The sequence below is a fragment of the Coturnix japonica genome, chromosome 5 (genome assembly GCF_054131305.1).
Source record: "Coturnix japonica strain WE chromosome 5, WE-NBRP24, whole genome shotgun sequence".
In the NCBI taxonomy this organism is placed as follows: Eukaryota; Metazoa; Chordata; class Aves; order Galliformes; family Phasianidae; genus Coturnix; species Coturnix japonica.
In genome coordinates this window covers 15,115,390-15,143,132 of record NC_140667.1, presented here as the reverse complement: position 1 = coordinate 15,143,132, position 27,743 = coordinate 15,115,390, and the positions used below count along the sequence as shown (strand labels likewise).

Sequence of the window (27,743 nt, the reverse complement as noted above, 5' to 3'; positions counted from 1 at the left end):
CTGTACTCTAATGTAACAGAATGTACCTGCCCTTCAGTCTTGCAATATCATTTTACCTCTGACAGATGGTAGTAACAGAATTGCAGAAATCCAAAAGTGAAAATGAGAGGTTTTTTTGGTTGTTTTTCCTCATATTCTCATCAGAAAATTGATTTGTAAAGACAGTTTTTCTTTTTCTTTTTTTTACTAATACATAATCATGTGTTTTTATTCTGATAACCAAATGCACAAAATACAATGGTCCACAAGCATTTCAATAGAAGGATTTAGAATATAGATTTTATAACACACGTTGTTCCATTTCTCATTACCACCTATCTGCTAAAAATTTCTTTTGTATCAAAAAAACCCTGAAAGATTCTCAAACAGAACAGCACTGTATTTTTGGATGGTATTTGGTTGTGAAGAGAGATAAAAGAGGTACACAAATCACAGGAAATACTGCATGCAGTACACAGATGGAAGAGAACATGCACTTACGCAACTTCAGTACTTTATGTATATATGTACTTCAGAACACCTTCAGTTCCCCTACAGAGGGAAGGTAACATAAATGCCTGCATATTTCAGTTATCATCTGTGCAGAATTCTACCATTGTCGGCTGTATGAAAGAATACCCATTTCTGTAATTCTGTCCTTTACCATACAAACTCTTAAAAAAAAAAAAAAGCAAACTTTTGCCCTTTGATTTGAGTTATACATCATTTTTTCACGCATTCATCCCTACACTGCTGACTCCACATTTTTTTCCCCCACCCCATAATGAAGATCAGGTTGTATTTTAAATACAAGTTACCAATGTCAGGTGGATACATTTCTTACCCTGATTCCAAGTTCCACATTCTCTCCTCCATACACTTCCATGCCTTCATCTAGCAAGCCAATCTCTTGGAAATATTCTCGGTCTACTATGAAGCACCCAATTAATGCAGGGCTTCTGGAAGAAAAAAGCAGGAGAAAACAAAATTAACAAAATACACATTTTTATTATTCAGAAACTGATTATATTTATCATTGCTGGCTCAAAGAGCATGTCAGACTGATTCTTAGGGAAGTGTTTCTGAAAGAGTTTTAGACAGCTTTGTCTTCCAACATCCTTGATTCTATAGTGAAATAAGCATTACTAAGGGAAAATAGATTCAAAATGACTGGACAAACACATTCATCAGAACACTAGATCCAAGAGCTCCAGCTTTGTTTATGGGGCATCAGGCATTTTAGGCAAAATGTGGAGCAGTTTGCCTCTGCTAAGTTCTCAAGTTTCTTGTCTAATTAACAAAGCTACCCAGTGACTCATGTTTTTGTGTGTTTGGCCAGAAGCTACATTCATCTGCAATTAAGAAAACATTTATCTTTAAGCATATTTTAAAGAAGAGGTAATTGCTTGAATAGGAACTTCCAGGTTCTACAATCCTGAATCAAGAAATGTCTAACTTACCAGTATCCTGTAACACCAATCTGTTGTGCTGAACCAAATCTAAACAAGTCACATATCTTTCCCAAACCTGTAAGCTCATTTATGTCATGACCTGAATTAGCCAACTTCTACTAAGTAGAGCTAATATTAAGAAGGTAAGAGTTCAACCACTGAGTTTAATTTCACCTGTAGGAAATTCAGCGGCAGAGAATGCAGAGTGGAGTGGAGTTCTCACTTGTTTTCCTACCTTATAATGCATACTGACATGAAATAAAATGTCTTTCCTGATTATTATGTGGCCATTTGAAACTTGGGGAACAACAGGATATTAATGAGCAGCAAATGGGAAATCACTCTGCACTTACTAGAAACACTCAAGCTGCAATAAGTGTAGACATCTGCTTCCAAACAGATTATAGGATGTCTTAATCACAAGCTGTACACTTCTACAGAAATACCTACATTTCTGCTTTTGATTTGAAGTGCTTTTGTACACGATTCACAACAATGAAAGATTGTTTCTGATAGATTTACAAATGATGAATAATGAAGAAATTAACTGTTTTTGTTTTTCAAGAATTTTTCAGAATACTTGCTCTTTTTTTTTTTTTCTTTTAATAATTCTAGAGGCACATTTGAAGGCATGACAGATACCATCAATATGTGTAGCTTTTAAAGAAAAAAAAATAATTATCCAGCACATGCATACACTGTATTTCATTAAAAAAAAAAAATAAAAAAAAAAGGCTCCAGGGAAAGAAGGGACTAGGAAAAAAGAAAAAAACCAAACCAAACTAAGCATCCAATATTCATAAAAGATGCTTACCCTAAAATACGATGTATAGAGCTTTGGGATAAAATGGAACTGAAGATTAGTCCTTTATTGAGCATAACTACCTTTCCCTAAAGAGTCATCATTGTTAATACAGATTTGCCTCTCCAGGAATTAGCACAATATTTCAAAGTATTTTCAAATAACTAACACTGTTCATTAAAACATGAAACACTTCCTATGATGTGGAAATTACCACCTCTTTATGTCTGTGGCAAACTTGTCAATTTTTAGCTACTACTTTCCAATTCTGAGTCCTGATCAAATGACCATCAGCTGGATCAGAGCAGCTCAGTGTGTCTAAGCCAACAACTCCCAATGAGAGATGTCTGTCTGAAAAGACAGAACTGCTGGATGAAAGATATCCCTTGTACAGACTGCACGGAACAAGTTGCTACTGATTAATCCCTCATGTGGCCACTGCTATTTAAGGTTCTGCTTTGCAGCTGGTGAATGCGGTCTTCATCCCTTCATTCTGCAGAGAGCTAGAGTACAGGTACTAATGACTTCCTTGATGTGAATGCCTAGACAGCAGAGACGCAGAGAGGATTCAGAGGTGTCTATCCTCCTTCCAGAGATAAAGGTATTGTTCTGTGTTGGCCTGACTCCGGACCGGAAAAGCAAATACAGAGGTAGACTGTATCAAAGTAAGGACATAAGTCATTGATTACGTGTTGCTGGTCAGCCAGCATTGACTCTTATGTCATAAAGAAAAAACAACTATAAGGCTATATGGCAGTACTATAAAGAATACAGCTGTTAGAAATACTGTTACATAATGTATTTGTAAAGAAAATGTAATTACTGGCCCATTACCACTAAATTAGAAGACAACATTTGGAGACTGGAGAGCTACTGAGCATTCAAGTGTACTATTTCACTTTGGCTAAGTGTTTAGCCCCATGCTAATTACAATGAAACCTATTTTAAAAGATCTCCTGATAAAAGTTTTCTTAATAAATGTGTATGGTGCCAAGGAGAAATGCAAAAGAGGACAGCTCAAGGACATCTAACTAATTTAACATCTAATTTAACATTAGTCAGTAAACCTACTACATAGCTGAGACCACTCACCATCTGTCACATCTAGATGAGCATTTCCTGTGGTACACTAATCTAGGTCACAGTTGCACATTACCTTATTGGAGCAGTTGTGTTCTCCAGTTTCCACCATGACTTAGGAGGGTTCAAGTAACGACACCATAGCTCCCAGTCAAACCCCTGTGCTGAGAGGGGATATTCTTCTATTTCAAAATTATCATACTTAATGTTATCAAATGATGGAGAAATGACCCTTTTTCTGTTTTCCTTTATCCTAGTGAGCACTGGTTCAGCCCTAAAAAAGGGGGAAAAAAAAAACCAAAATGGCAATGTCAGTAGAAGGATAGCACTGATGGACATAGCAGCTTACACTGTTCATTTCAGAAAGCCATTCAGAGTTCTCTTTGCTTTGAGATAGAGATGGGGCAGAGTAAGATCTGCCCCAAAATAACACACTACACTACTTCATCAAGGCTGCCCTGTTATTATCCTTAGTGTTAGTTGAAGAACTGAAGAAATTACTATCTGCATACTACAGAGCATTTACATCCTTGCTACCAAGTAACAACCTCAGGCTCTCAATACTATCAAGGGCATGAAAATCAGGGTTAATAATAGATTTATCCTATGGACAGCACCTCCTGCCTTTTTACAATCTTTTTTACTCAAGAAAAGATAGATATTAAATCTAGATCAAACAAGTTCAAATATATGTTTTTAGTTACATGCTACTTTTGCACAGAGCAGCAACATCAGAGGAAAAAGTAATGTATCTTTATTTACACTGCAGAACATAAAAGAAACATTTTTTATTAAAAGGAGGTCAGTTTCCTTCAGCCCTTTGCCCATAAAGAGTATTACTGGAGGGAGCTGATTTCTGAAAGACACAGGCATAGAAAGTAGGAATTTTTTTCAGTAGTTTTACAGGTTCACATATTTCACATATTCACATATTTGGAAGCTACACAAATGTTAAACATGTTCTGTTTCCTAAGAATAATTTAAAATACTGCCCTGAGATTTGAAGAGAACTCAAGTAACACAAAGGAGCAAAACCTGAATCATAAGTGTGCTGCTTCTAACTGCAGACAGCTCCTCCCTATCTGTAACTGGCCCACCTTTCTCAGCTTCTTCATGCCAAAATTACTATTTACCACTTGTTTGAAAGAAAAAAAAAAAAAAAAAAAAAAAAAAGCAGTAATACATAATAGATTCAGATATTTTAGATACAGGAAACAGGAGCTCACTTAGCATGCAGTTTTCCAATAGAGTTAAATAAATTTTAATCACACCTCTAGATATCACACACAAAATAGATCTAGATTACATTACATAGCACAAATGCATTCTTCATGAATATGCCCATCTCTGAAACTTTTAATAAAAAGTTTCAGAATGCTAATTTGCATTCAATCAATATGCAAGAGAAATAGCATTTATTAATTTATAAGTAGTGCTTAGAAAGCGTGCCTTCTTTTAAGAAGGTGCAAGCAGACACATACCATCCCACATTGAATTCCACATGGGCATCAAAGAGAGCAACTACTGGTGCTGTTGCTACTCTCCATCCACTAACTCGAGATCTAATCAGCCCCTCTTGTTTGCTGTGTCGGACAACCTTGATGAAACCAGGCTTCCGGGCATTTACTTCATCAACATACTTCTTTAGTTTCTCCTTGAGTTCTTCTGCACAAAGGAAAGAATTAGATGTTAACAAGAAGCATCGGTTTGCCAAGATGTAGAAATCTGTTCCTCCAGCAAAACAAGGTTCTTCACACAGGGGAATACTGCAATTTGATTTAACTACTACGAGCTCTCAAGTAGTCAAATCTTAAAAAGAGAAAAAAACAACAAAAAAAGCCACCAACATAAGGACCACAAATTATCAAGAAATAAAAATAAATAAATCCAAGTGTAATAATTCAGCCTAATTGATTGCCAGAATCCTGTAAGCATTGAATATTAACATGCCATAATATAAAGCATTCAGTCACAGTGGACCATAGCTACATAAGTGCGTATTACTTACCTTATTTGCTGCTATGGTAACATATCCCATATTCCCAGAAATATATGCCAAACTTAGCAATACTTCAAGAAAAATATAATGAATTATTTTCCACTGCTACTTTGGAACTTCAACAACTTTCTTCCTCTACTAAGAACTTCCACAATGTCTGCTCTTTTTTTAGTAGGATGCAGACCAGCAAATGCAGAAGAGGAAAACTAATCCTAATTAAAATAGAATAACTTTTTTTTTTTTTAATTTATCAGCAGTTATTGCATCCATGACATAAAGATGACTGTATGAGGAAATACAAAAGGTAGGACTCAGGCATGCTGTTCAATATTATTAACTGAAAGCACTGTTTATTCCTACTTATTAGCATTGCTATGCTCTATTTATGTTACAGTATCACCAAGAATTCCCTCAGCACTGTTAAATGCCCTTTCATCCCAATTTTCCATAATCCATAAATGTCTGTTGTTAGGCTGAATAATGTTCCCGTGGTTATGATAATAAACTGGAAATCATCAGATCCACATTAAAAGCTAATGCTGTCTAGTCTTGTCTTTGAAAACTTGAGCAAACCACTTCTTCATAAATCAATTCCCCATCTAAGAAACATGGTCACTGCACCGATTTCTTCTTTTCAGTCCATTTACATTTTAAGCTCTGCTTGGCCGTTGCATTGTGCTTGCACAGCACGTAGATGGCATTGGACAGCCCAGCACAGAGGGTCAGTGCTTGGATGCTGCCATGGAGGGTTGCTTCCCAAGCAACCTCTTCAGTTTTGGTTTAATTGTCCTAGGGAGAAAAACCTCTTGACTCAGGCTTTCAAGGCCAAGCTGTCCCTTGACTGTAGCTTGCAACGTTCTGGCTAGCATAAAATGAAGAAACTTTTCATTACAGAATTCTCCTGTTAGCCAGACTAAAACACTGGAAAGCAAGAGGAGCCCAATTAGTTTGAGGATACTGAAGTACAACAGTTTTGGTTGCAGGTTTTGTTGTTGTTTGTTTCAAGAACATAACCAATAACTCTGCTATTGTTTTTGTAACTTTTTTTTTTTTTAAAGTCATGTTAAATATTTGTCATTTGGAAGGAGATAAATGTCTTCTTTCTCAGTCCGAAAAAGAGGAACAGATAAGTTTCCACAAGGGATCCTCTAACGTAAAGTCTGTTGAAACCCATACACCTCAGTGGGACTACTTCTTAGGGCTTGGAGGGGAGGATGATAAGGCAAAAGGATTTCTTAAATTCATCCCTCCTCGAAAGACTTCCAGACAACAACGTTGCATGATGATTTGCAGCTAGTTGCACTGCCACTGCAAGGCTGCACATGCCATGTACCTTCACATAAAGGAACATTCCGCCAGCAAGTAAGAGAATACCACAGGAAAGTGCTTACGTGTACTGTTTTTCATTAAAAATGAATGAGCAAACAAAAACAACAACAACAAAATAATCAAAATGGAACAATCTGCCATACAAGTCCCTGACAGTACTTAAACTACAGCTATGTTTTAGGGATGGATTCAGTGCAGTCTGAGAATACCTCACATTGTTTGTTTCTTTTCTCTTTGCTCATATTGTTTTATCTATAACTGCATCATCCTGCATAAACAAGACTCAGAAATGTACATTAATAAGAAGTACACAGTACAGAGCACTTTTCTATTTCACACTAGATTTGCTAAGTATTGATCAGTACACTTCTTTCCTTTTTCAAGCCAAAAAGTCATATTCACATGTTTCCAGTGTGCGTGCAAAGCATTGTTTTCTTATTGCATATCCCCTACACACAGAGATTTGTAGCAAGAGAAAATCTATCAAAACAACCACTAGCTAAAAGCAGTTTAAGTTTGAAAGAATACATTTATGTTATTGAAAGCGTGCCTATCTAAAAATAGTAAGCAACAGTGCTGTATTCCCAAAATGTAACATGGTGAAGGGTGAATATCAAAACATGAAGATCAAAGCTTTATTCTCAGCACAAGGGGCTGTTCACACTTTTACAATACCAGGAAGCTGTATTTGCCACAAAAATGCAATAGCACTGCTGACTGTCAAATATATGAAAGGCAACCAGGTTCTAATCAAAGACCTGAAAATCAGTGCATTTGAAAGAGACTCTGTTCTCTGGATCACCTCTGTTCTCAGCAAGTGGGCTATTCTTACTCCTGTCGTATACATTTCCTAATGTGGACTGACTTTATAAGCTTGACTAAACACAGAATGTTTTCCATAGCTAGGTGCAGCATGGAAATAAATGGAAATGAAAGAGAACTCAGATCTTGGCTTGCCAACCAGCATGACTTCAGCTGCAAGTTATAGATTTGACATTTACTAGGCAGTATGAGATTTTAATATGCACTACAGCTTTTTGCAAATTAAGAGAATAACTGGAGACCGTCTCAGGCTTACCCATGGGGAAATCCTTCTCTGGACTTCCTCATCAGCCCCAGGAGGCTGAGGAGTGCTAGATCTCAGCTAATCTTCAGTACTAGCCCACAAACACTAACTCTGTAGCATGCCCACGGGAGAGAAAGCAGTGTTTTGCCATCGGGCATTTTCAGGCCTTTGTCATTCAAAACAGCCTAAAACTTACCATTATAAAAAACGTAACATTTCGACTCGACCACAGGGCAAATGAGACATGCAAATAAAGCCTACAAAGTCGGCATTACCTGCAGAACATGAAAGATTCTCTAGCAAGATTCTTAAGTCAGGTTAGACAGGTGCTTTCCCCTCCTCCCCCTTCCAGTCCACATTTTCCTGAGCTTTACTTGAGAAATCTGAGTTCAATTGTCTTTGACAGTTTCAGAGCATTGTGCCCAACTGGAATGAATGATGGAACACTCCCTCTAGAACTGATCGTATAGTTTGTGATGGCACTGATAGTCTTCAGTAATATATTTTTAACCTATGTTCTGTTTCTTTCCCCCTCAGATACACTCCATGAATAATAAACAGACTTTTTCATTAATTATTGTGCTTCACTGCTTTATGCCACCATAGGGAGAAGAAAGGGAATGAGCAAATGTGTCATCTTCAATACACTGTTGATTCAGTTTCTAATTACAAAAATAAACAGGCTTATAAAGATAGATGCGTTTCCCTTTCAGCACAGAATTTTTCAAACAACGACTCAATTTGATGAAGCTGACTGGGTATCTACCACTGAAGAGAAAGAACAGCCATAGATGGTATAGGAACACTGTGCAGATCTAGCACTTGTAAGTCATACACCCTATGATCTGCCTCCATAAGGTACAGATGTCTATAGCACGTCAGAGCTCTCCTCACAAATGCAGCAGCCATAATTACATGATATAATAATGTTTTATGCTAATGTAACTAAGTTCTAATACCTGTCAGAGGTTGGTTGATTTAAGAAACCCGCAAAGATCTTGTTTGTCAAGTATCCTTATTCAGCATTACAGTACAGTGCTAATAAATTAATTCACACTGCCTTGCCTTCTTAGGAAAGCACTTTTCTTCAGAAAATGAAAGTAAAAGAGAATGGTGGATGAGATAAGCCTTAGCAGTGCAACTGTTCTCCTTCCAGTAATGCAGCTGGTGTGACTTGTGTGAATGGCCAGTCTGGGCTCAGAGGGGTGACATGGATCACAATCCTGCCTCCTCCTTAGATGCTGGGGGATTGCAGCAGAGTCCATAATATGGAAAAATTTTCTCACATCTGCCCCAGGGAGTTTCTCAGAAGAAAAGTCATCTACAGAACGTGCTCTTCATCAAGTTGCATGCAAGTGACCTATGGTCTGTGCACCTCCAGTTTACCTCTAGCAGGAAGTCATCAGGCTAGATGCTCAAGTGAAGCAAGCTGCACAATCCCCATGGGACTCCGGTGTCCTGCAATAGCTGGGGATCTGCCCCAGACTAAATTTTAAATTACTGCCTCGCATTCATAGAAGTCAGTTAAGCCTCTCTTTCAATGGTTTTCCTGCTTTAACTTGCTGCCATTCTGAGTGCTTAAATGAATCCTCACAGCTCTCAGAACAATTACATTCGTAAAATCTGATACATGCTTTCCTGAGACAGATAAATTTTAGGAACTTTTAAAAAGAGTTGCTCTTTAGCTGTAAGTTTGCCAAGGGAGCTAATTAAACAAATAGCTACAATCTCTCCCACATAACTATTCAGCAGTGTATTTTCTAAAGGCTGTGCTTCTGGTGCAGCAGAATGCTGCCATCTCAGCAAGCCTCAAGATTTTAACATGAGGTTAAAATTTATTTTTCTGTCAAACATCCAGGAATTTTCATGCACAAACTTCCACAGGTACAATCTTTCAGCAATCCAGAACCTTAGTTGCTGTGAAACATCCGTCATACCACTAAGATAAATGAGGGCTGCAGGTACATATTCCAGCTCAGACTCTTTAACCTTAGCTCTTGACACAAACATGGCTCCTTCTACCAGGCACCTGCTCAACTTCTGCAGTCACAAGTGAGCAGATAAAGCAGCAAAAAGACACCAATCCCATAAAGGACCTAATTTTAAACTAGGATTTTCCACCTTCTTTATCTGATCACCTGTGGCCCAAAAACTTAGTAGCAGGAAGAGCTGCTTTTCCACTCTCCCCCTAATGATTTCAAAACCTTTAAAAAATGGAATGTACTAACATGGATAACTTCCCCTCCGGCAAATAAGGCAAGCCAATTATACCAGGTATGCAGCAGAAAAACCTCTTCTCCCTCTTAGTCACTCTGTAGGCATATAACCTGAATTCATGACAGCAGCTAGGCATGCAAGAAAAATTGGTTGGTGCACTTTATCTAATGGGATTGTACAATGTATCGTGCCCCTTTATTGTGCATGCAGCTCAGTGCTTTGGTTTTTTGTGTGTTTTTTGGTGGTTTTTTCTCTCTCTTTTTTTTTTTTCCTTTTCTCTGGTCCCTTATCTTTCATGCTCAAGTGATCACCTCTCATCTCTGTAGCAGCAGCAGATAATTCCAAATGGAAAATATTTATAACCAGATAGAGGCATGTCATTTGTAATGCACCTGTGCCTGTAGAATGTTTGCAACAGAGGGCAAGAATGCATGAAGAGATAAAAAAGGGCCTGCTGTGCACACATATTTAATAATCTCATGTTATCTGATAAAAGATAAACCACCCAAGGGAAATTAACATGATGCAAGGAATTGATTAGGTCAGACCTCAGATACAAACAAACAAAAAAGCAGTACAGTTCTTTTCCTCCATTACTATACCTAACTTGTTTTGTGATGTACAATCTCAGAAGTCCATCTTACCCACATGTGAAGCCAGACTGGCTAACAAACTTCCACAGGTACAACCTTTGTATTCAGCAATCCAGAGCCCTAGTTGCTGTGAAACCTCTACCACTCCACTAAGATAAACGAGGGCTGCATGAATTTATTCCAGCTCAGACTCTGGACCGTAACTCAAAGATTTACTCAATCTAGCACATGAACAGCACCATTCTCCCACAATAAGTGCATGAAAAATATGCATGTTTCCTCACCCCCACAAACATGCACAAAACTTTCCTTTGCCTAGGAGAAACCAGCACAGATCTGTGTGAAATGCACATTACTTTCAAAAGGTTTGATGGAGGCTGCTCTGACCTGTTTTTCTTAGGTCCTCTCACAGACACCATGTCTTCTATGTATATGGAAAGAGCTTAGGCGGATGCTTCATTAAATCCCCTCTTACTGCTTTATAAAGTCCTGAGAATCTGACAGCATGAGAGCCACATACCAGAAACCAATTCCATTTCAAAAGAGCAACCAGAAAACTAACAAATGCCTTACACCACAACAGAAGCTTTGTAGAAGAGACCTGTGCCAGCAGCTGTTCCTTGAGTGGCCTAGCAAACACATCTATCTGCCACACTCTGTATGATTCACAGTTACAACCTTTGGCCAGGAATGTGGGATACCACCCTCCAGATGGAATTTGAGCCTGGATCTCTCAAATCCCAGAGCAGCACATTGGCACTGCCTGGGCTCTTTAGGACCACAATTCCACCATTTCAGGCATGGCCCATATGGAGTCCAGAGAACTGCAGATGCAAGAGCTCATTCATATCACTGGATCAAGAGCCAGCTGATATCCATAACCCTTTTAATGTTAACAGAAACATGTTACAACAAAAGAATTAAACATGGCTCTCACATGCTTACAGCTGAGTATGGAGGAGATGTTACTAAAAGCAAGCGTTGACAGAAAGAGAGGGAGGGAAAATAAATCTGCTGAAAGGTAAACATTCATTCCAGCTCCTCAATGGACACAGCTACATGCAGGAAGGCAGGATTTTTAACAAAAGCACAGAGATCTTAGATTACAAAAATCCCCAAATAGGAAGTTAACTACAGACAATAAAAGCCATTTGCGTGCGCTTAAACCAGCAACTATGCAAACAAATGCTAAAAGTAGACAAGAAGGTACCAAGCACTACAGACAGCACAACTGCCACACAAAGCAAGATTACAAACTCCACTACATACCTCCTCACTGCAACACCTCAAACTCTTTCAGCAGAAAGGTGTTAGAACCCTCAAAATATCATTAAGCACAGACATATAATTACCTAACCTTAATTGTTCCACTCAATTTGCTGGTTGCTGCATGCTTGAATTAATCTTAGCATGAATGTTATTACACTCCAGTTCATAGTATACACCTACCTCCTATTTAGGGACTGCTACTGGATATATTATGGCTGCAATAACACAATCAGAGAATGGTTAAATCTGGTCAAGAAAAAACACAAACACTGAAATTGAGACATTCACACTATATGTGATTCAAGACAAACTTCTGGAGTCTGTTTGAATATGAGTTTTAGAAAGGGACCATAAAGCGAGAAGCACACATGCAGAAAAGGCACATGTTAGAAGTGACATAGTGCATAAAAAGCACCACTGAAATCACCACTGTCAAAATGCTGAAAGCTCATAATTTCATTTCTTGGTGTTCCCTGAATCACTTGTTAAATGACCTTTAAACATTAAAGAGAAATGCCTGAGAAATGCATTCCAGTCCCAGCTGGACAGCAGCTTTTTTTTCCTAGTCCTCTAATTTTCTTTTTCCAATTTTTTTTTTTAATGTATATTCTATTTCTTGGACTTGTATGGTGCAGAAAAGTCACTACTCAGAAAAAGAAACTAAATGCCTGAGAAAAGCCAGAGTAGACTCTATAAATTTAGAAAAAGAACATTTGAAGAACACAGAGATACTCTAAAACCACAAGACTCATCAAGCTGCCTGTTGTACTCTACGTTTGATAAATCATCATGACTGAGTGAAACTGTGTGGTGATTTATGTTATGATAACAAATACATAAGGAAAACTGCTAACTAAACCACGTGTAACTACTTTTGTGTTTCAGAGGAAATCAGTCACATAAGATTAAACAAAAAGTAATCATAAAATAGATAGTACCTGTGCAATCCATCCCCTCATTCAAAGCCTGTCCAATTAAACAATTTTAAACAGCATTCACTTTTAAAGAAGCATTTAAAAGAAGGCCAGGTAGGATTAAAAAAGAGTGAGTTTTGAGTTTTTTTCTTTGTTGTTATTGTTTCTATATGTACTCTACACTGAAATATGTCCTTGGGAGCAAAACAGCAAAGTTGATGATACTACAAGAACATCCTTGAGGGTCAGGATAGCAATAAAGCTATTTCTCCATTGAGATCTCACTCAGAGTCAAAAAACAGTTGAGAAACAATAAATCTTTCTATGGTACGTGGTCCATAAAAAAAAACAAACTGGTCCAAATGTAGAGTTCCTGCATCTTTTGTTTTTGGATAATGATTTTTACCCTATTGGACACTGCTTACAAATCAGATGCAAAATGTTCCCTACGTATTCCAATACCAGCAAAATCCGTATCTATCCTGTCTGTGATTGTGTTGCGTGTGATCTGCTACTATTTTCTTTCACAAAGACAGATTGCAACTTGCACAACCTTGTAGTTCACAAATACAATGGCAATACAGCACCCAAAGCACCAAGGAGAAATGGGGAAAAAGCAAGTTACATTTTTTGTTTGTTTCATTTCTCTAATGGCTAATATAAAAAAGATAACACCAGTTGTAATTAACAGTTTTACAGTCTGAAATATTGCAGACATGGAAATCACTGAAAGCTTTTCAGGAAAAACTGTTGCATGCTCAGGCTCTGTATACAACATCACACATGACAGAAAGTGCATATACAATAACTAGCTTAGTATAGAAGCCAGCTTTCTCATGCCCTCTATTATATCATATAGTCATGAAAAATTCTGCAGATCACCACAGATTTCATCATGCAGCCATCACAGTCTGCTAACTGCCAGACACACAGCATTCTGTGCGAGACATTAAGGATAATCCTTACATATAAGGGACTAAAACCAAAGGCACAAGCCAGGCACAGAAGTTAATTAGATCTTGGGAGATTCTGCTAAGGAAAAGCAGCCTAAAAACCTTCAGTCTAACAGAAGTCTTGTCTGATGTTTTGCAAGACTGACTAATAAATGCATATAGGAGCCAACCAACCTCATATGCTTTTTCCAAATTCTAACACTCTGTCACCAACACTGAAGATTATAATTATAGCCACAGTGCCACACTAGAAGACAAGTTAGACCAAAAACACCATTGGTGCACTAACAAGGCATACCTCTTAAAAACTTTCTCATTACTTTTTTCCTCTTCAAAACCAGTTTGTATTTTAGTACTATATCACCTATAACCCTTAAAGCACCTCAGCCTGAAATCTTAAAGTAACATTATCATCAAGCATACATCATTGGGATTTGCAGATATTTTAGACCTAAGGCAGCGATGACAAAGGATTTCTACTATAAGGAGAGTATTGTAACACTCTCATGTAATTGCAATAGCATTTTTTCACTGGGAAGTTCACTCCCCAGGTTTTGATTTTATTTCCCTGGGAAGATCACACTCAGCCAGGCATGTGCTAGCACTCTGACAGAGCTTGGTATTGTCAGAGGACAGGACCTGTCTGTCAACTGTGGTCTTCAGCATGGGAAGTCAAACACTTTGCTGTCCTGGACTCATACTGCAGACCTTACAGAGAAAGGCCGAGACCTTTCTTTGTTCAAAGAAGCTTACAGAGAGAGCAGTACAGGCTGCTGTGCACAGTGTGAGCTGAAGAAATGTGCTGTAGAGCTTTGGATCAGTGGCAGTTCCCTTAGATGCCACTTGTAGCTATCCCACACCCCAGCTTTCCAGCCACGAAGCGACTGACAACAGTCCCATCTAGCTGTGCACACTCATTGGGCTGACTACTCATCCAAATCCTGAGGTATGGCATTAAGACCTCTGAGTTGATTCATACAGTTATTTCAGCTCTATTTCCTTGACAAATACAGCACCGTTTTAGTTTTTCATGCATGTACATTATTCCTAAAATACTATTAATAATTTTCATTGAATCTGTATTTTTAATAACTCTGAAGCACTATCATTTTAAGTTCTTGAAGTAAAGTTGCTTTTAAAACTCCTCAGCATATGGCCATCAGAAATAGTGGTGCTATGAATTAAGATAGTAGGAGCCACCTTGATGAGAACTAGGCAGTGCTGGAACTAAGGAAGTTGACAGGACAACTGATAATGATTTTACACAAAAAGAGGGCAAATTTAGATTAGATATAAGGGAGAAATTCATCACTGAGATGGTGGTGAAGCACTGGACCACACTGTCCAGAGAAGCTGTAGATGCTTCATCCCTGGGAGAGCACAAGGCAAGATTGGATGGAACTTTGCTCAACCCAGTCTAGAGGAAGAGAGCCCCTGCTAGAGGGGTTGGAACTAGATGGTGTTTAAGGTTCTTCCAATCCAAACCACTCCACAATTCTATGAAGGACAATCAGCAAGGCTCATCTGAGCTCAAAATTAAAGTTATATCACACACAAAACTATAGTCAATTTATGTTGTATGTTTTAAATTTGTATTTCTGGGTTAAATTTCTTGTCACTTTAAAACTTTTTACTCATTCTACAGAGATATCACTAACGTTGGAGATTTTTCAAGCCTAACAGGACACTGTCCTGGGCAATTTCCTCCAACTGACCCCACACTGAGTAGAAAGATAGGACCCAGCAGTTCTTTCCTACCTCAGTTATTCTGGGACTCTGTGACAGAGTTTACATCTGCTTTGAAAAGAACTAATTAATTTTTTTACACATATATATATAAAAAATTTATAGATAGATAGATCTTCTGATAAAATCAGCAAGCAAGTTAGAAAATTGAGCAGATGGTCTAAGAGCAATACAGGAATTAGGATACATATGTTTTAGCCCTTGAACACTTTTGTGAGCTAGACACATCCAGTCAAAATGTCACCAAAACTAATATTTTAATGATACAAGACAAAGTAAAACTTGGCCAAAAACCTAAATACACATTTCTGAATGTGAAGGGCCAAGGTTTTAGAACTAGATACCAGAAGTTTAATTTCTAAGCACACATTTCGGTGACTGAAAAGAAATTTTCAGATTTTAATAGGTCTGCAGAGATTAAACTTGACAGTATTCAGCAGGATGAATGGTTTCAAAGATAGCATGATAATGGGACAGAATCTACACTATACTAATATTTAGGTAGCTCTGCATAACAGTGATTAAGTAAAACTATAAAATCCTTCCACTTGTAAGCTACGTACATCAGTTAACAGTTAAGTTGAAGTTACTGTAAAAGTCTCCCAACAGCAATATTTGGCTAAAGAAACTAAGCTTTGCAATTATTTGTTGACGGTAGCTGAGTAGGCATAAATGAGAAGGAACACAATGGCCTTTTCCTCAAAGAATGAGCAGTGAGTGCATTGACATATGTTCTCCACATAAAACTGAAATGCATTGCAGATCCTTAATGGCATACAGGGCCATCTCTGTTTAAAACCAGGTATCAGAAAAATTTGCTAGTGTGGACACAGTCAATGTTTACCAAACATTTTGAACATTAAAACATTCAAGACACTGAAAATATCTCTACTTCTGCCTACTGGCACAGTAACATCCACAGCACTGTGTAAGGGCTTTCAGAGAATCTAATTTTTCCATACTTAAGTCTCCAAATGCTGAGGTCAGAAACTATTTATGTTAGAATAAAAATAAATCTGCCACAAGCACATGGAGTTTCATACTATTGCTTCCAACTTCCCCACCTTCCCTTCAAAAGGAATAAGAGCTCCTTAAATCTTGTTACAAGGGTCAGAAACTATTAAAGTCTTGTTTGCACATGAAGTCCCTGCCATGAAATTCCATATGCTTGACCAATCAGTTAATAATCTCTGCTTTAGAGTTCTTCCATTTAAAGTCCAAAATAGTTTGGTAAACATAGAATCAAAGAGAACAGCACTGAACAGACTTCATGAGATCATCTGGTTCTTCTTGTCCCAAAGCACAGAGAACTATAATGAAATTCATCCTGATATATTCTTGTTCTATCTTTGCTTAGGTTTACTCAGTAAATATTGTCACATCTTTAGAGATAGTTGAAACGAAGCACACAGTAAAGACAAACAAATTAACAATTCACATTAGTATGTTGTCTGGCAAAGTTAAAAATCGCAGTCATCTATATGGAAATTATATTTGGATAACTGTGTTTGAAAACTTAAAAATAACTTGTCTCAGACTAACTACCTACAGGAACTGTAAGCCATAAAACAATGGAATTGCAATAAAAGATGAAACTCTCCCCATAGCCCTTCACTGAAAAGAACATTTCTTCCTCAGATGCCTAAAGACCAAGAGGAACTCTTGACTTTTTAGCATTAATAAATTATAACACACTTCAGAAGGAAAATTCATTGCTGTAACTTTGCATTTAGTATTTCAAGATCAACTTTCAATGGGGCAATAGGATGACAGCCAGCATTATCTCCCATCACCGAGCTGAAAGATCTTTCTTTGAGCAGAAATTTACTAGAAAATGCAGTATCATCCCCTGAGCAATACTGAATAGCTACACCAGCAGTATGTAGGGGTATGACAGCTTTAATGATTTGGCAAGATGAATAGCAGGCTCCAAACACTACACATTCAGCAGTAACATTTAAAAAACAGCTTTTATACAGAACACAGAAGAACTGTCCAAATTTACTCACTGCCAAATCACGTGAACACAACCACCAACCAAAAGAAAGAAATAGCTAGGTAGAAAAAAAAAACATTTCAAATACTAAACTGCAGGAAAAATACAGGCATCATGTTAATACAAAGATACCTATTTCAATAAAAGAAGGAAAATTCTATTCTATCTTTTGAACAAGAAAAAAAGCCACAAATATATCATATTGCACCACCAGATTCAGGGGAAAATACAATATAGCCCATAGAAATAAAACTCCGCTAAAATCAGTTGAATAAAAATGAAACTGATCCACCATACCACAAAGAAAAGTCTACAGCTATTTGCATTGATTTTCCCTTCAGATAAAAAATAATTTGGTTGTATTTTTCTCAATTATGTCAAAAAGAATAGGGTTACAAGAATGTGTGGCTCACCTAGTACAAATTCCATGCAGTTTTCAGAGTACTAACAATCCCTTGGATTTTCATTTCCATTTTTTTAAGAGTATACAAAGTCTGTCATAAACTAGCTGGTTTGTGGAAGCCAAGACATTGACACTCCTATTCATAACTTGCGGTAATAAATAATATCAATATTCTCACTGACTGCAATGACATTAAGGAGGATGGGATCCATTAATGCTCACCCTGAGTCCAACTCTGCTAAACAGTACCTTACCCAAAGAGTACCTAATTTCCAAGTGAACTCTCATAACATAATAAAAATCACAAAACTATATCACACATATATTCTGTTATAAACAACTGGCAATGAACAATTAGAGTTTATGATTAGTGTTCAGTACCTAACGAATGAAAGAGGACTGTTGGAAGGGTTTTGATTAGGAAATCAAAAAGGGTTTATTTTTTAAGGGAGATGGTCTTGAGCTGATTTGTTCCCACTTTTTGCATCTGAGCCATGAACAGCGCAATAGCAAATGATTTTATGGAAAGAAATGCCAAGCGAGGTTGTTGAGGAGCCTGAAACCTGACTACTGTAGGGACAGATCTGAGCATGGACTGAAATTCCATAAGTCTTCCACAGAGGAACCATGAGTTGGCATGAATTGGGGAGACATTTATTTCCTACAGAGAAAGGTAGGAATGCCCAGCACGCCACCCCAGATGTCTGTATGCTATGATTCCTACCTGCCATGGGAATGCTCACTCATTCCAAGCAGCTAGATGCACTCCTAGCACTTCTTGTCCTCCTGCTATGCTCTGCACACTCCTGGCACATGCACTGCTATCACTGGGCAGCTCAGCACTGAACCAATGTAAATTTTTATCTCTTGGGGCAAATGAACAGTTGGAAACAGAATTCTACCAAAGTGCTCCCAAATACAACGTGAGTAATCTAGAAATAGAAAACTAAACAAAGCATAGGTAATGCCTCTCACTACTACAGAAACAGGAAATATTAGCTTGCTATGTGTGATCTCCCAGTATTAATGTAAAATATGTATTTTCAGAAATGAAAAAGTAGCTGTCTAAAACCTGTTTAATGCTCAATTCAAAACTGGCTTTTCAGTCTATATAATTTGCATAATTCTCAGCTATCACTAATCAGACTCCTTTTATGATGCCAGCAGACTGAAGCTATTTTGTTGTTAAACAGATTAGGGACAGGCAGAGCTTACCCTACAGTTTCAGCAATACTTTAAGCAAAGTACCCAAGACTCAAAAAGATGCCCCATCATTTCTAAAAATGTTGAAATAAGTATAGGAACATATTTATTTTATACACACTGATATTTTTATGGAACTTTTTAGTCAGGAACACTGAGCAGATAACTGATTAGTTACACAGGTAATCAATCACATGATTCTGAGGAAGCATTTTTCTCCCACCACAGACAACTGTACAAATTACAGGAATTTCAACATTAATGGGCACGTACGAAACTGACAGAAATGCAGATTCCACATTGATACAAACCTTTAAGAACTGCAAGAACCAGAAATCTGCCTACATTAAGTGGAGGTGGGTAGGTAGGGGAAATTAAACTAGCAGGAAAAGATCACTCTGACCATCACTAATGCAGTCTGCTGAGAATACAGCTTTTTAAGTGTGGATTGAAACTTAGTTGACACAAAAATCCATTTCCAGCATAAAGACCTATGAAGTCAGGCAATATCTAGTGCAAAGTAAACGATCATTGTTTTGGATTAAATGAATCACTTTCATTTACTGCGAATAGAAAGAGAAAAGGTCAACTAGACTAGCAGCATAGCAGGGGATAGCACGTCCAGAGGGCTTTGTTTCTTTCAAGAAAATAACCATAAATATACAGTGCCATGCAGTACCATAAAAATTAATTCTATTTGCTGAATGTGTTTTGTCATACATCAGGATACATAAGATTCTACGTGTGAGATGTAAATCACATAACAGTGTTTTTCATGCAACTTTGTGCATTTTGATAATCTGGTTTCAGGAAGTCAAATGAACAACAGAACATACATTGCCTTATGCAGTTAACTGAATAGTTCCTCTACTTTCCTCCTTCCCTATCCAAAGTTGATTGAGCTATTATGTAGCAATCCACAGTTGATTAAACTCAGTTTGATGTATTCTGATGCAACAGGAATGTTTTTCTTGGACATTTTCTTTTTCAAGGAAAGCTCATCAGATGTTTTTCCCATTTTATTGTAACTAAGCCTTCTCTCTCTATGTTCTCAGGTTAGGGCCATAAAATGAAGGTTAGTTTAATAGACCACGCTATTAACTCACTTCCCCTGATATTTTTTTCTTATATATATTTTAAAAGACCTCCAACTTCCTAATTAGTTGCCTTATTTAAAAAGTGCTAAAACAGAACATGTACTGAACATGGCTAATGAGTACTGAGTATGCACTGAAAATCATGACTCAGAAAATAAGTTGCAGTTAGGTTGCACTCATTTTCCTGAAAGTCCCTGCCAGTCAGTCCCAAAGACGAATGTTCCAAGGAGCTGAAACATCTGATAAGAATTAAGATATCAGAGAGTTTCCAGTTCTATCTATATAGGAATACAGCACTTTCTTTTAACAACGACTCATTTCTTATTCAAGGAGGCTAATCTAACATTACTAAAGCATTTCATTAATTTTGCATTAACATTCTCTAGACTAGTTACATGATTTTATGGACAGTATGTTTACGTCATAAGAAAACCTACATTACACCACAGAATGCAAACTATTAATGACAAATCACAGGAGGCAAATAAGATTGTTTTTACATTTAGCCCTGAAATTAAAACCAAGCCAAAACAGCTTGGGACAACTGGTAATTGTGTAGTGCTGATAAAACATATATATATATATATATATATATATGCAAAGAGAGGAAAAAAAATCCCACTGAAAACAGCTTTTTAAGTATAGGAATTTCCTCTTTTTTTCACTCATCCATCTTTAAGAATTATTCTCAACTGCTTAAACTGGGAGCTTTCACATTCTTTATATTTGCTATCATGCCTACTTTAATGTCAGCATCGTTTTGAGAAAGTCAACCTAAAAAGAGTTGTTTGTGATGGAAACAAGAACACTTCAATTAATATACCATTCTCACCTCAGGAACTATGAATGTGCATTTGCAAAACCAACAGAAAATCCAATTCTACACTGCACAGTAAAATGATAATTCTGACTGCCTTAAACTGGATTTAATGATCTGTCTTCTGCTGAACTACTCATTCCTACACAATGCCTGCAGCTTTATAGAGCATTCCAGGCTGTCGAACAAACATCTATGAGAGAAACATGAAGCAATTCACACTCTACACAATGTATTTTTGAGGAGATAAACCTCCAGTCATTCCTGCCATCAAACTCTTTCCAGAGCCCCTACTGGAGTATACAGCAATAGAGTTACTTCACGCAAATTCAGGAGAAGAGTGATCAGTTAAGTGCAGTCAGTCACATAAAGTGCTGCCACATTCCAGGATCAACAGAGTATCAGACATTATAGACTGCTACACTAATGTAAAACAACCCAGAATAAAACAAAAAAACAAATTCTCTTATTCTAGCTGACGCACACCTATTCTGTGATCATGCTACTGGAATGTCATTTAAATCTACCTGTGATAATACTCTTTACCAAGTATTTTGTTTCCTGGAACTTCATTCTCTTCTGCTGTTCTTCTCTTCTAGAAGACATAACTGCTGAAGCAAATGCACAGACTAGACTAAAATTTCAAAATCCAGCCACTACTCATTTCAGATGAGTATAGATGCTCTAGCACTGTGCAGTTCTAAATTTAAAAAAAAAAAAAAAAAAAGGGAGAAAATATTCTTAGTGTTTTTTCTTGCCTTTAAGTTGACTTTGGATCTGCAGAAAAGATTTTTTTTCTCCCTAGTTATAAAATCTCTTATGTAGTCCATTATTTTTCTTCGCTATACTAGAATTAAAACATTCCCCTCTGATATGACAACATGTTCCATCACTTCAGCCTACCATCTTCTTCCTTCACATTTCTCAATCCCTTAAGAAGCTGGCAAATGACAATTATAAATTCCTCAACTTTGCTTTTTTTTTTTTTTTTTTAACCCCTCTGGTGAAAAAGCTTCCCTCAAATTCATTGTCTAATACTGAACTTATGCTATAAAGTTGAGTTTCCAAAGATTTGTTTGTAGTTGAACAGAAACTTCCAGTGTCCAGCAGTTCTCCAGCTTCTCTCACCTGGAAGATAGCATTCATTGAGATGACAATTTGTCTCAGCAAGGATCCATCTTGGGCACAAAGCACTCCAGAAATAGACATGGCACATCTTTAGATACCATACTGCGGGACATGGTTTAATGGGAAATATTGATGATGGATAGATGCTAGGACCGGATGATCTTGGAGATCTCTTCCAGCCTTGATGATTCTATGATTCTCTTCTTTCACTTCTGTCCTTGTATACAATACTAAAAATTGTATTAATGTTATTTCTTCAATATGTTTTGTATATACATGAGGGCTACTCTCAGTACAAAACATTCTGTTTGTGAGAAATTGAGACATCTGAAAGAAGTCATAGAAATTTTGCAACAGCGTTCCTTAAGCCTTTCTATATTTATGTGTAAAAAATGAATAAATAGAAGACAGTTTCCTTTGAAAACTATGAGAGAACACATACATAGCTACACCATAGTTTCACTTCCATTTCCAAAACTGACTGTCAAAGGCACAAAAAATTTTCAAGAGCACAAATATAACTAAAAACGAAGCTTGGATGACTTACACAAGACACAAGCTATGGGGCAACACTTCAAGCTTGCTCATACAGTAATTAATTTCAAAGCTACAAGGAAGGGAAATATGGGCATATATTTGGCAGGAGGATGTAAGTAAATTTTTCAGGACTGACAGAAATACTATTTAATAAATCTACAACCTCCCCCCTCTCCCCCCATGAAAATATTACACTTGCTGATGGTAATAAAAAGTAGGAAACATGTTCATGTGCTGGCAAAGGAATTATCAACTTGTTTATTTGCTGGTAAATGAGCTGTCAACTTATTTTCCATTTAAAAAGACCTCTTTATCTTTCCACTTTGTGCACGAGACACACTGAGTATTGAAATGAGAGACAATTGATCAGAAGGAATAATTGTTCCATAACATGTAAAACTGATAGACCTGTGGTTAGCCACAGGACTACCTTTGAGCTTCGTAAAACATTACTATTATTTGATTAGGTGTCTGGTATTTTTACAGCTTCATAAAACATTAAAACTGTTTGAAGCTTTTTTAAATTATTTTTCAAATTATTTCTACTATATGTAAATCTGATACTATTTGTTCAGCTTGAACAAACTGCCTCAGAGCATCAGACAATGATTAGAGAAGCATTGGACAAAGGACTGTGTCATTCAGCAGCAAAAGAACAATGGAGTACCTGACAGTAAGTTATCTGGAAATAACTGATGGCAGTTTGCAATTCCATCAAGATTTTCTGTCAAATGGAAACAGCAGGGCAAAATACAAATTCAACTACATATAGGGAGACCTCTAGACACCATATAAGAAAGAAAAAAAATGTCAAAAGGAAATAATCTGTGATCAAGCCAGAGTCATCATTCTGACATTAACAGATATTGGCACTCCCCCCTCATGTTCTACAGGACTATTTATCGCTACACTGGATCTATCCACATGCCTGCTATTTAATATTCTCAAACAGGTCTCACTGAATTTAACTATGGAAACTGTCAAGGCATTCATAAAGGCATTCATAAATCTCATAAAGATGAAGGAAATCTTGAAAAAGGAAAAGATGGGAGAAAAACAGACATTTTCAATCACACAATTTCTGAGATCTCTAATAATTCATTTTAATGCTAAAAACACAGTCACTGTATTGAGAAGAGGAACAAAGCAGCATTTAAACACTAACATTCTCACAGTCAGAATGCCATTGCTGCACAGAACACCACCTGCTATGCACATGGGTTGATTTCCTCAGTGCTATCAGCAGAGCTTAAAACTAGCCTGCTCTAGTTAAATTTGACTTCAGTCTCTAATGCTGTGCACTATGTATGGTTTCTGAATCACAACTGGCATAGGTGATATTTCTTTTAGATTGGCTCAGTTCATTCTTCCAAAATATTTCAGGGTGTCAATATACACCTATTTATCATTACAAAGAAACAGACAGCATGTGCAACTGTGCTCACACTAAGGACTGTGTCTTGAAAGGATGGCAGAACAGACCCAGGGTCTGGGGAATAAGAAAAGTCACTGTGCATTGTCTTCCCTGACATGTATAAGCACACAGAATACAAGGAAAATATATGTAATATGAATTGGTAAATGGAGATTCAAGCTAAAAACAAAATTGCAGTTAAAGAAAGGCCAGCAGAGCATTGTTTCATTTGCAGTGAAAAAAATAAAATAATGAAGATATAAGAAAGTTGTAAACTTTGCAGTTCAATTCACCCACAAATTTTCTTTCCTAACTCAACATGCCACTATTTCTAGCATATATTAGTTCAGATACTGCACTTAACTACATGCCATTAGGATTAAAGAGAGTATACAGATACTGCTGAGATGACACATAAATTACTTCCTCCCACACTGTAATCAGATACATTGTTATTCCAATGTTACAACTACCTTTCATGGCAATGGGCTTGTCTTATTAGGAAAAAAAAAATATATTATCCATAACAATGTTTGGAGTTGCATAATATAACTTTTTCCTTTATTCTACTGCCTACATTAAACTGCAAGAATGGAAAATGCTGGTTTTAGAAGTAAATGCTCTGTGCTCTTGGATTTGCTATACTAAAGGACCTACAGAAAAAGGTATTTATTATATTGCAAGACTGCAAGTGTATTAGGATTGAATGAGTTAAACTGCCTTGGGGATAGAATAAATGATAAAATGACCACATATTAACTTCCAACAATTGCTGCCTTGGGAAAATTCAGCTCATTGTATTATTTGAATCAAAACCTCTGATGACAGGAGACTGCAATAAAAGCTTTGCTGCCCACTGCTGACTTACGATGTGGACAGAGGTTACACTATCAGTTTGCAAACACATTTCGAGTTTGCTTTTCCAATCATATAAACAAACAGAACTGTACTGTATTGCAGATTATTAGAATTGCTGTTCTTTTGAAATGCCTCTTCCAATAGACATGAGAGTTCTCTGGGATGCATCAGAAGAGAGATACATAGCTGCAGTAGTCATGCAGGTCCACCTCACCCTCAGAGCAATGGACCTTTTCTAAACTTCCAGAAAACTAAGGTTAAGGACCCTTCCACGTCAGCAATAAGAACAGAGAATACGACAGTTGCCATTACAAAACAAAGAAAACTGCATTCTGGTTATCAAATAGCTTTCATGTAATTACAGTGCCAGAAATTGGTTTTATCTCCAGCAAAGGATGCCATCACCCTCCTCCCAACCATGACTGATTGCAAGTCAACATTTGAGTCCAATGCAGAATAGAGTTTAGAGATATTTAGAAACACTGATATAAAAGGATACAACAATCATCAAATGAAAGCCACATAAAATGGAAAAACACCACTAAAATGGAGTTGGAGGGAGGAAAAAATAATAATAAAAATTAAAAAAAAGAAACCAAAAAAACAGGAAAATGGGAGTATGGTAAAGCATGGCATGGAGGAAGAAGCAGAATCCTGCTAAAAGAGTCAAAGAAGGGGTGGATGCTCAGATGAATCAGAAGTTTAATTCCTGGGGCTAACAGCAAAGGGAAGCTGAATTATGAGAAAAAATAGAGAAGACAAATGTACTTTGTGAGGAAGAGGAGAAAAATACTGGGGTGGAGAAAACATGGAGTAAATAAGAAGGGAACTTGAGAACACTAAAGAATACAAGCTCACATAAGGAAGGATGAGATGTATGGAATGGATGCAACAAAGTGAACATCTGAAAAGAGAAGGCTAACGAGATGAAGTGAAAAAAGGCATACTGAGAACAAACCTACATATTGCCACTGGGTGAGAAAGAGAAAGAAGGAACACGGGAGGAGAAAAAGCCATGAAGAGTGACAAGTTAAAGAGTAGCAAGGATAGTTGAGAAGACAGCCTACTTTAGTGGCAATATCCTTCTCTTTTCTGCTTTACTGCTTCCTTCCTTCTGATATCATCTCTCTCCTTTGAAGAAGCAATTGAATACAATATCACAACAAGAAAGATAAGCAAACACTCTGGAGCCACTCTAGAACACAATTTCTAAGACTTACTATCTTCATAATAATATGAAAGTCCACTGACATTAACAGTTCCTAATTTTTGCCACAAGTTTTGAGCTGCATTACTAGACATCACTAGGGAATAAGTGTAAATAGATTTCAACACCTCACACCTCAAAATCAGAACAAGATTACTCATTCTGCTAACTTTTGCTGGCCTCAGAGACAGACAACCAGAGAACTATGTACTGCTTCTAGTTTTCTTCCTGCACCTACAGCAGACGACACACAAGCCAGACACACCTCATCCTAGTCCCAGCATCAGCAAACAACACAGAGCAAATGTGCACTCAAAAATTTGTCAAAATTGCTTTTTGTTTTTTTAAGACTTGGTGCTAAAGGTTACTACTATTAAAACACATACAGTAAAATCTATTCTCAAATCTTAAAAGGGGGCAACTTCCTGGTCCTCCTAGCACTTGATTCCTTATTAGCACTAAACAGCCATCCTTGAGAACATGGCTGAAAGCTTGATTATGACAAAGATTTTAGAATTAAGACCTCTAACTCAAAAGGCGAATGAATCATTACAAATACATCAAAGCCTACACAATGCATAATCCACAGCATCAAAGTTGAATGCATGTCTGAATAGTTTGGCTTTTCCTTGTTTTTAAATCATTTATTAGCCCTTGAATTTTGTTAGCATTGAGATAAAAGAAGAACAAGAAGCCAGACAGAAGAACTGAACTGAAAGACCAGGAGACTGCTATTAACATGTTTTTAAAATGAACACTTCTACCAAGTTGATAGACATGCAAGTAAGCTGTCTACAGAGAATGCTGTAGTAGAAAACCTAGCAAACATTTCAACAGTATTTCTGAGATTTATTCATCACTGCTTTTGTAAAGAAAATAAACCAGGCAACCTCACATTCCCAAATATCTCTTCAACATTAACAAAGAAGAAATTAACATTAACAAAGAAGTTCCTATGTATCTTGATCCTGGATGCTTTTTGAAAAGCTTCTTTTTTTGTTCAATATTTTGAGGACAATGATGCTCTCTCCACTAATTACCTTCAGTGCTTTAAATTTAAAAAAAAATAAATCTTCTGACACTATCAATATCAACACAATTCAACACCTGCATTCAAGGGATTCTCAGGACAAAAAATGATTATGGTTAAACCGAACATGTCTGAATATTCCACTTGCTAGAAATGATTCAGAAGAAAAGGAAGAAATCTTATGAAACCCGAGATTCTACTACAAAATTTATTATTATCTTTAATACAGAAAAAAAACATTGGAGAGAATGATTATTATTGCTATATATCAAATTTTGTCATATATGCTCTGGACACATTAATGCTTACTGTCTCCCCACAAAGTTGAAGACACCATAACTCACTATGAAACTTTCAGATAGATTTCAAATCAGCTTAAAATATCTTCAAGAAGTGCTTGATAATGCAGAAGGGCTCAATGCCAGCAAAAAAGACTCAAAAGCCAAGGCAGAACTCCACTGGCACAGAAGGTCATCACCTTGTCCTCACAGAACAGGATAGGACAAGTCAGAGGGTGAATAAAATGCTATTTCAGACTTCTGCAGCTCAGAGAAGGCTTTTTCTAAGTACATTTCTGAGGTCTAATTAACCATTGGCAGGTTTGGAAAGGGGCACTTAAAAGCGTTTTAAAGCCTTTACAGGGCAAATCCCTCTC

General features: G+C 37.0%; 1 protein-coding gene across 6 annotated transcripts in view; it reads right to left on the bottom strand.

The window, feature by feature from the left end:
• GALNT18 (polypeptide N-acetylgalactosaminyltransferase 18) overlaps positions 1-27,743 on the bottom strand; it is a 224,944-nt gene that overhangs the window by 57,613 nt on the left and 139,588 nt on the right. For all 6 annotated transcript variants that reach the window (XR_014946434.1, XR_014946435.1, XR_014946436.1 and 3 more), the window contains 3 exons: positions 4,794-4,977; positions 3,389-3,586; positions 824-938 (listed from right to left, as the gene is read on the bottom strand). Coding sequence is in view for 3 of the 6 variants with exons in the window: in XM_015864042.2 (XP_015719528.1) it covers positions 824-938; positions 3,389-3,586; positions 4,794-4,977 (497 nt within the window). In the remaining 3 variants the exon portion in view is untranslated. The remainder of the gene's footprint in view (positions 1-823; positions 939-3,388; positions 3,587-4,793; positions 4,978-27,743) is intronic.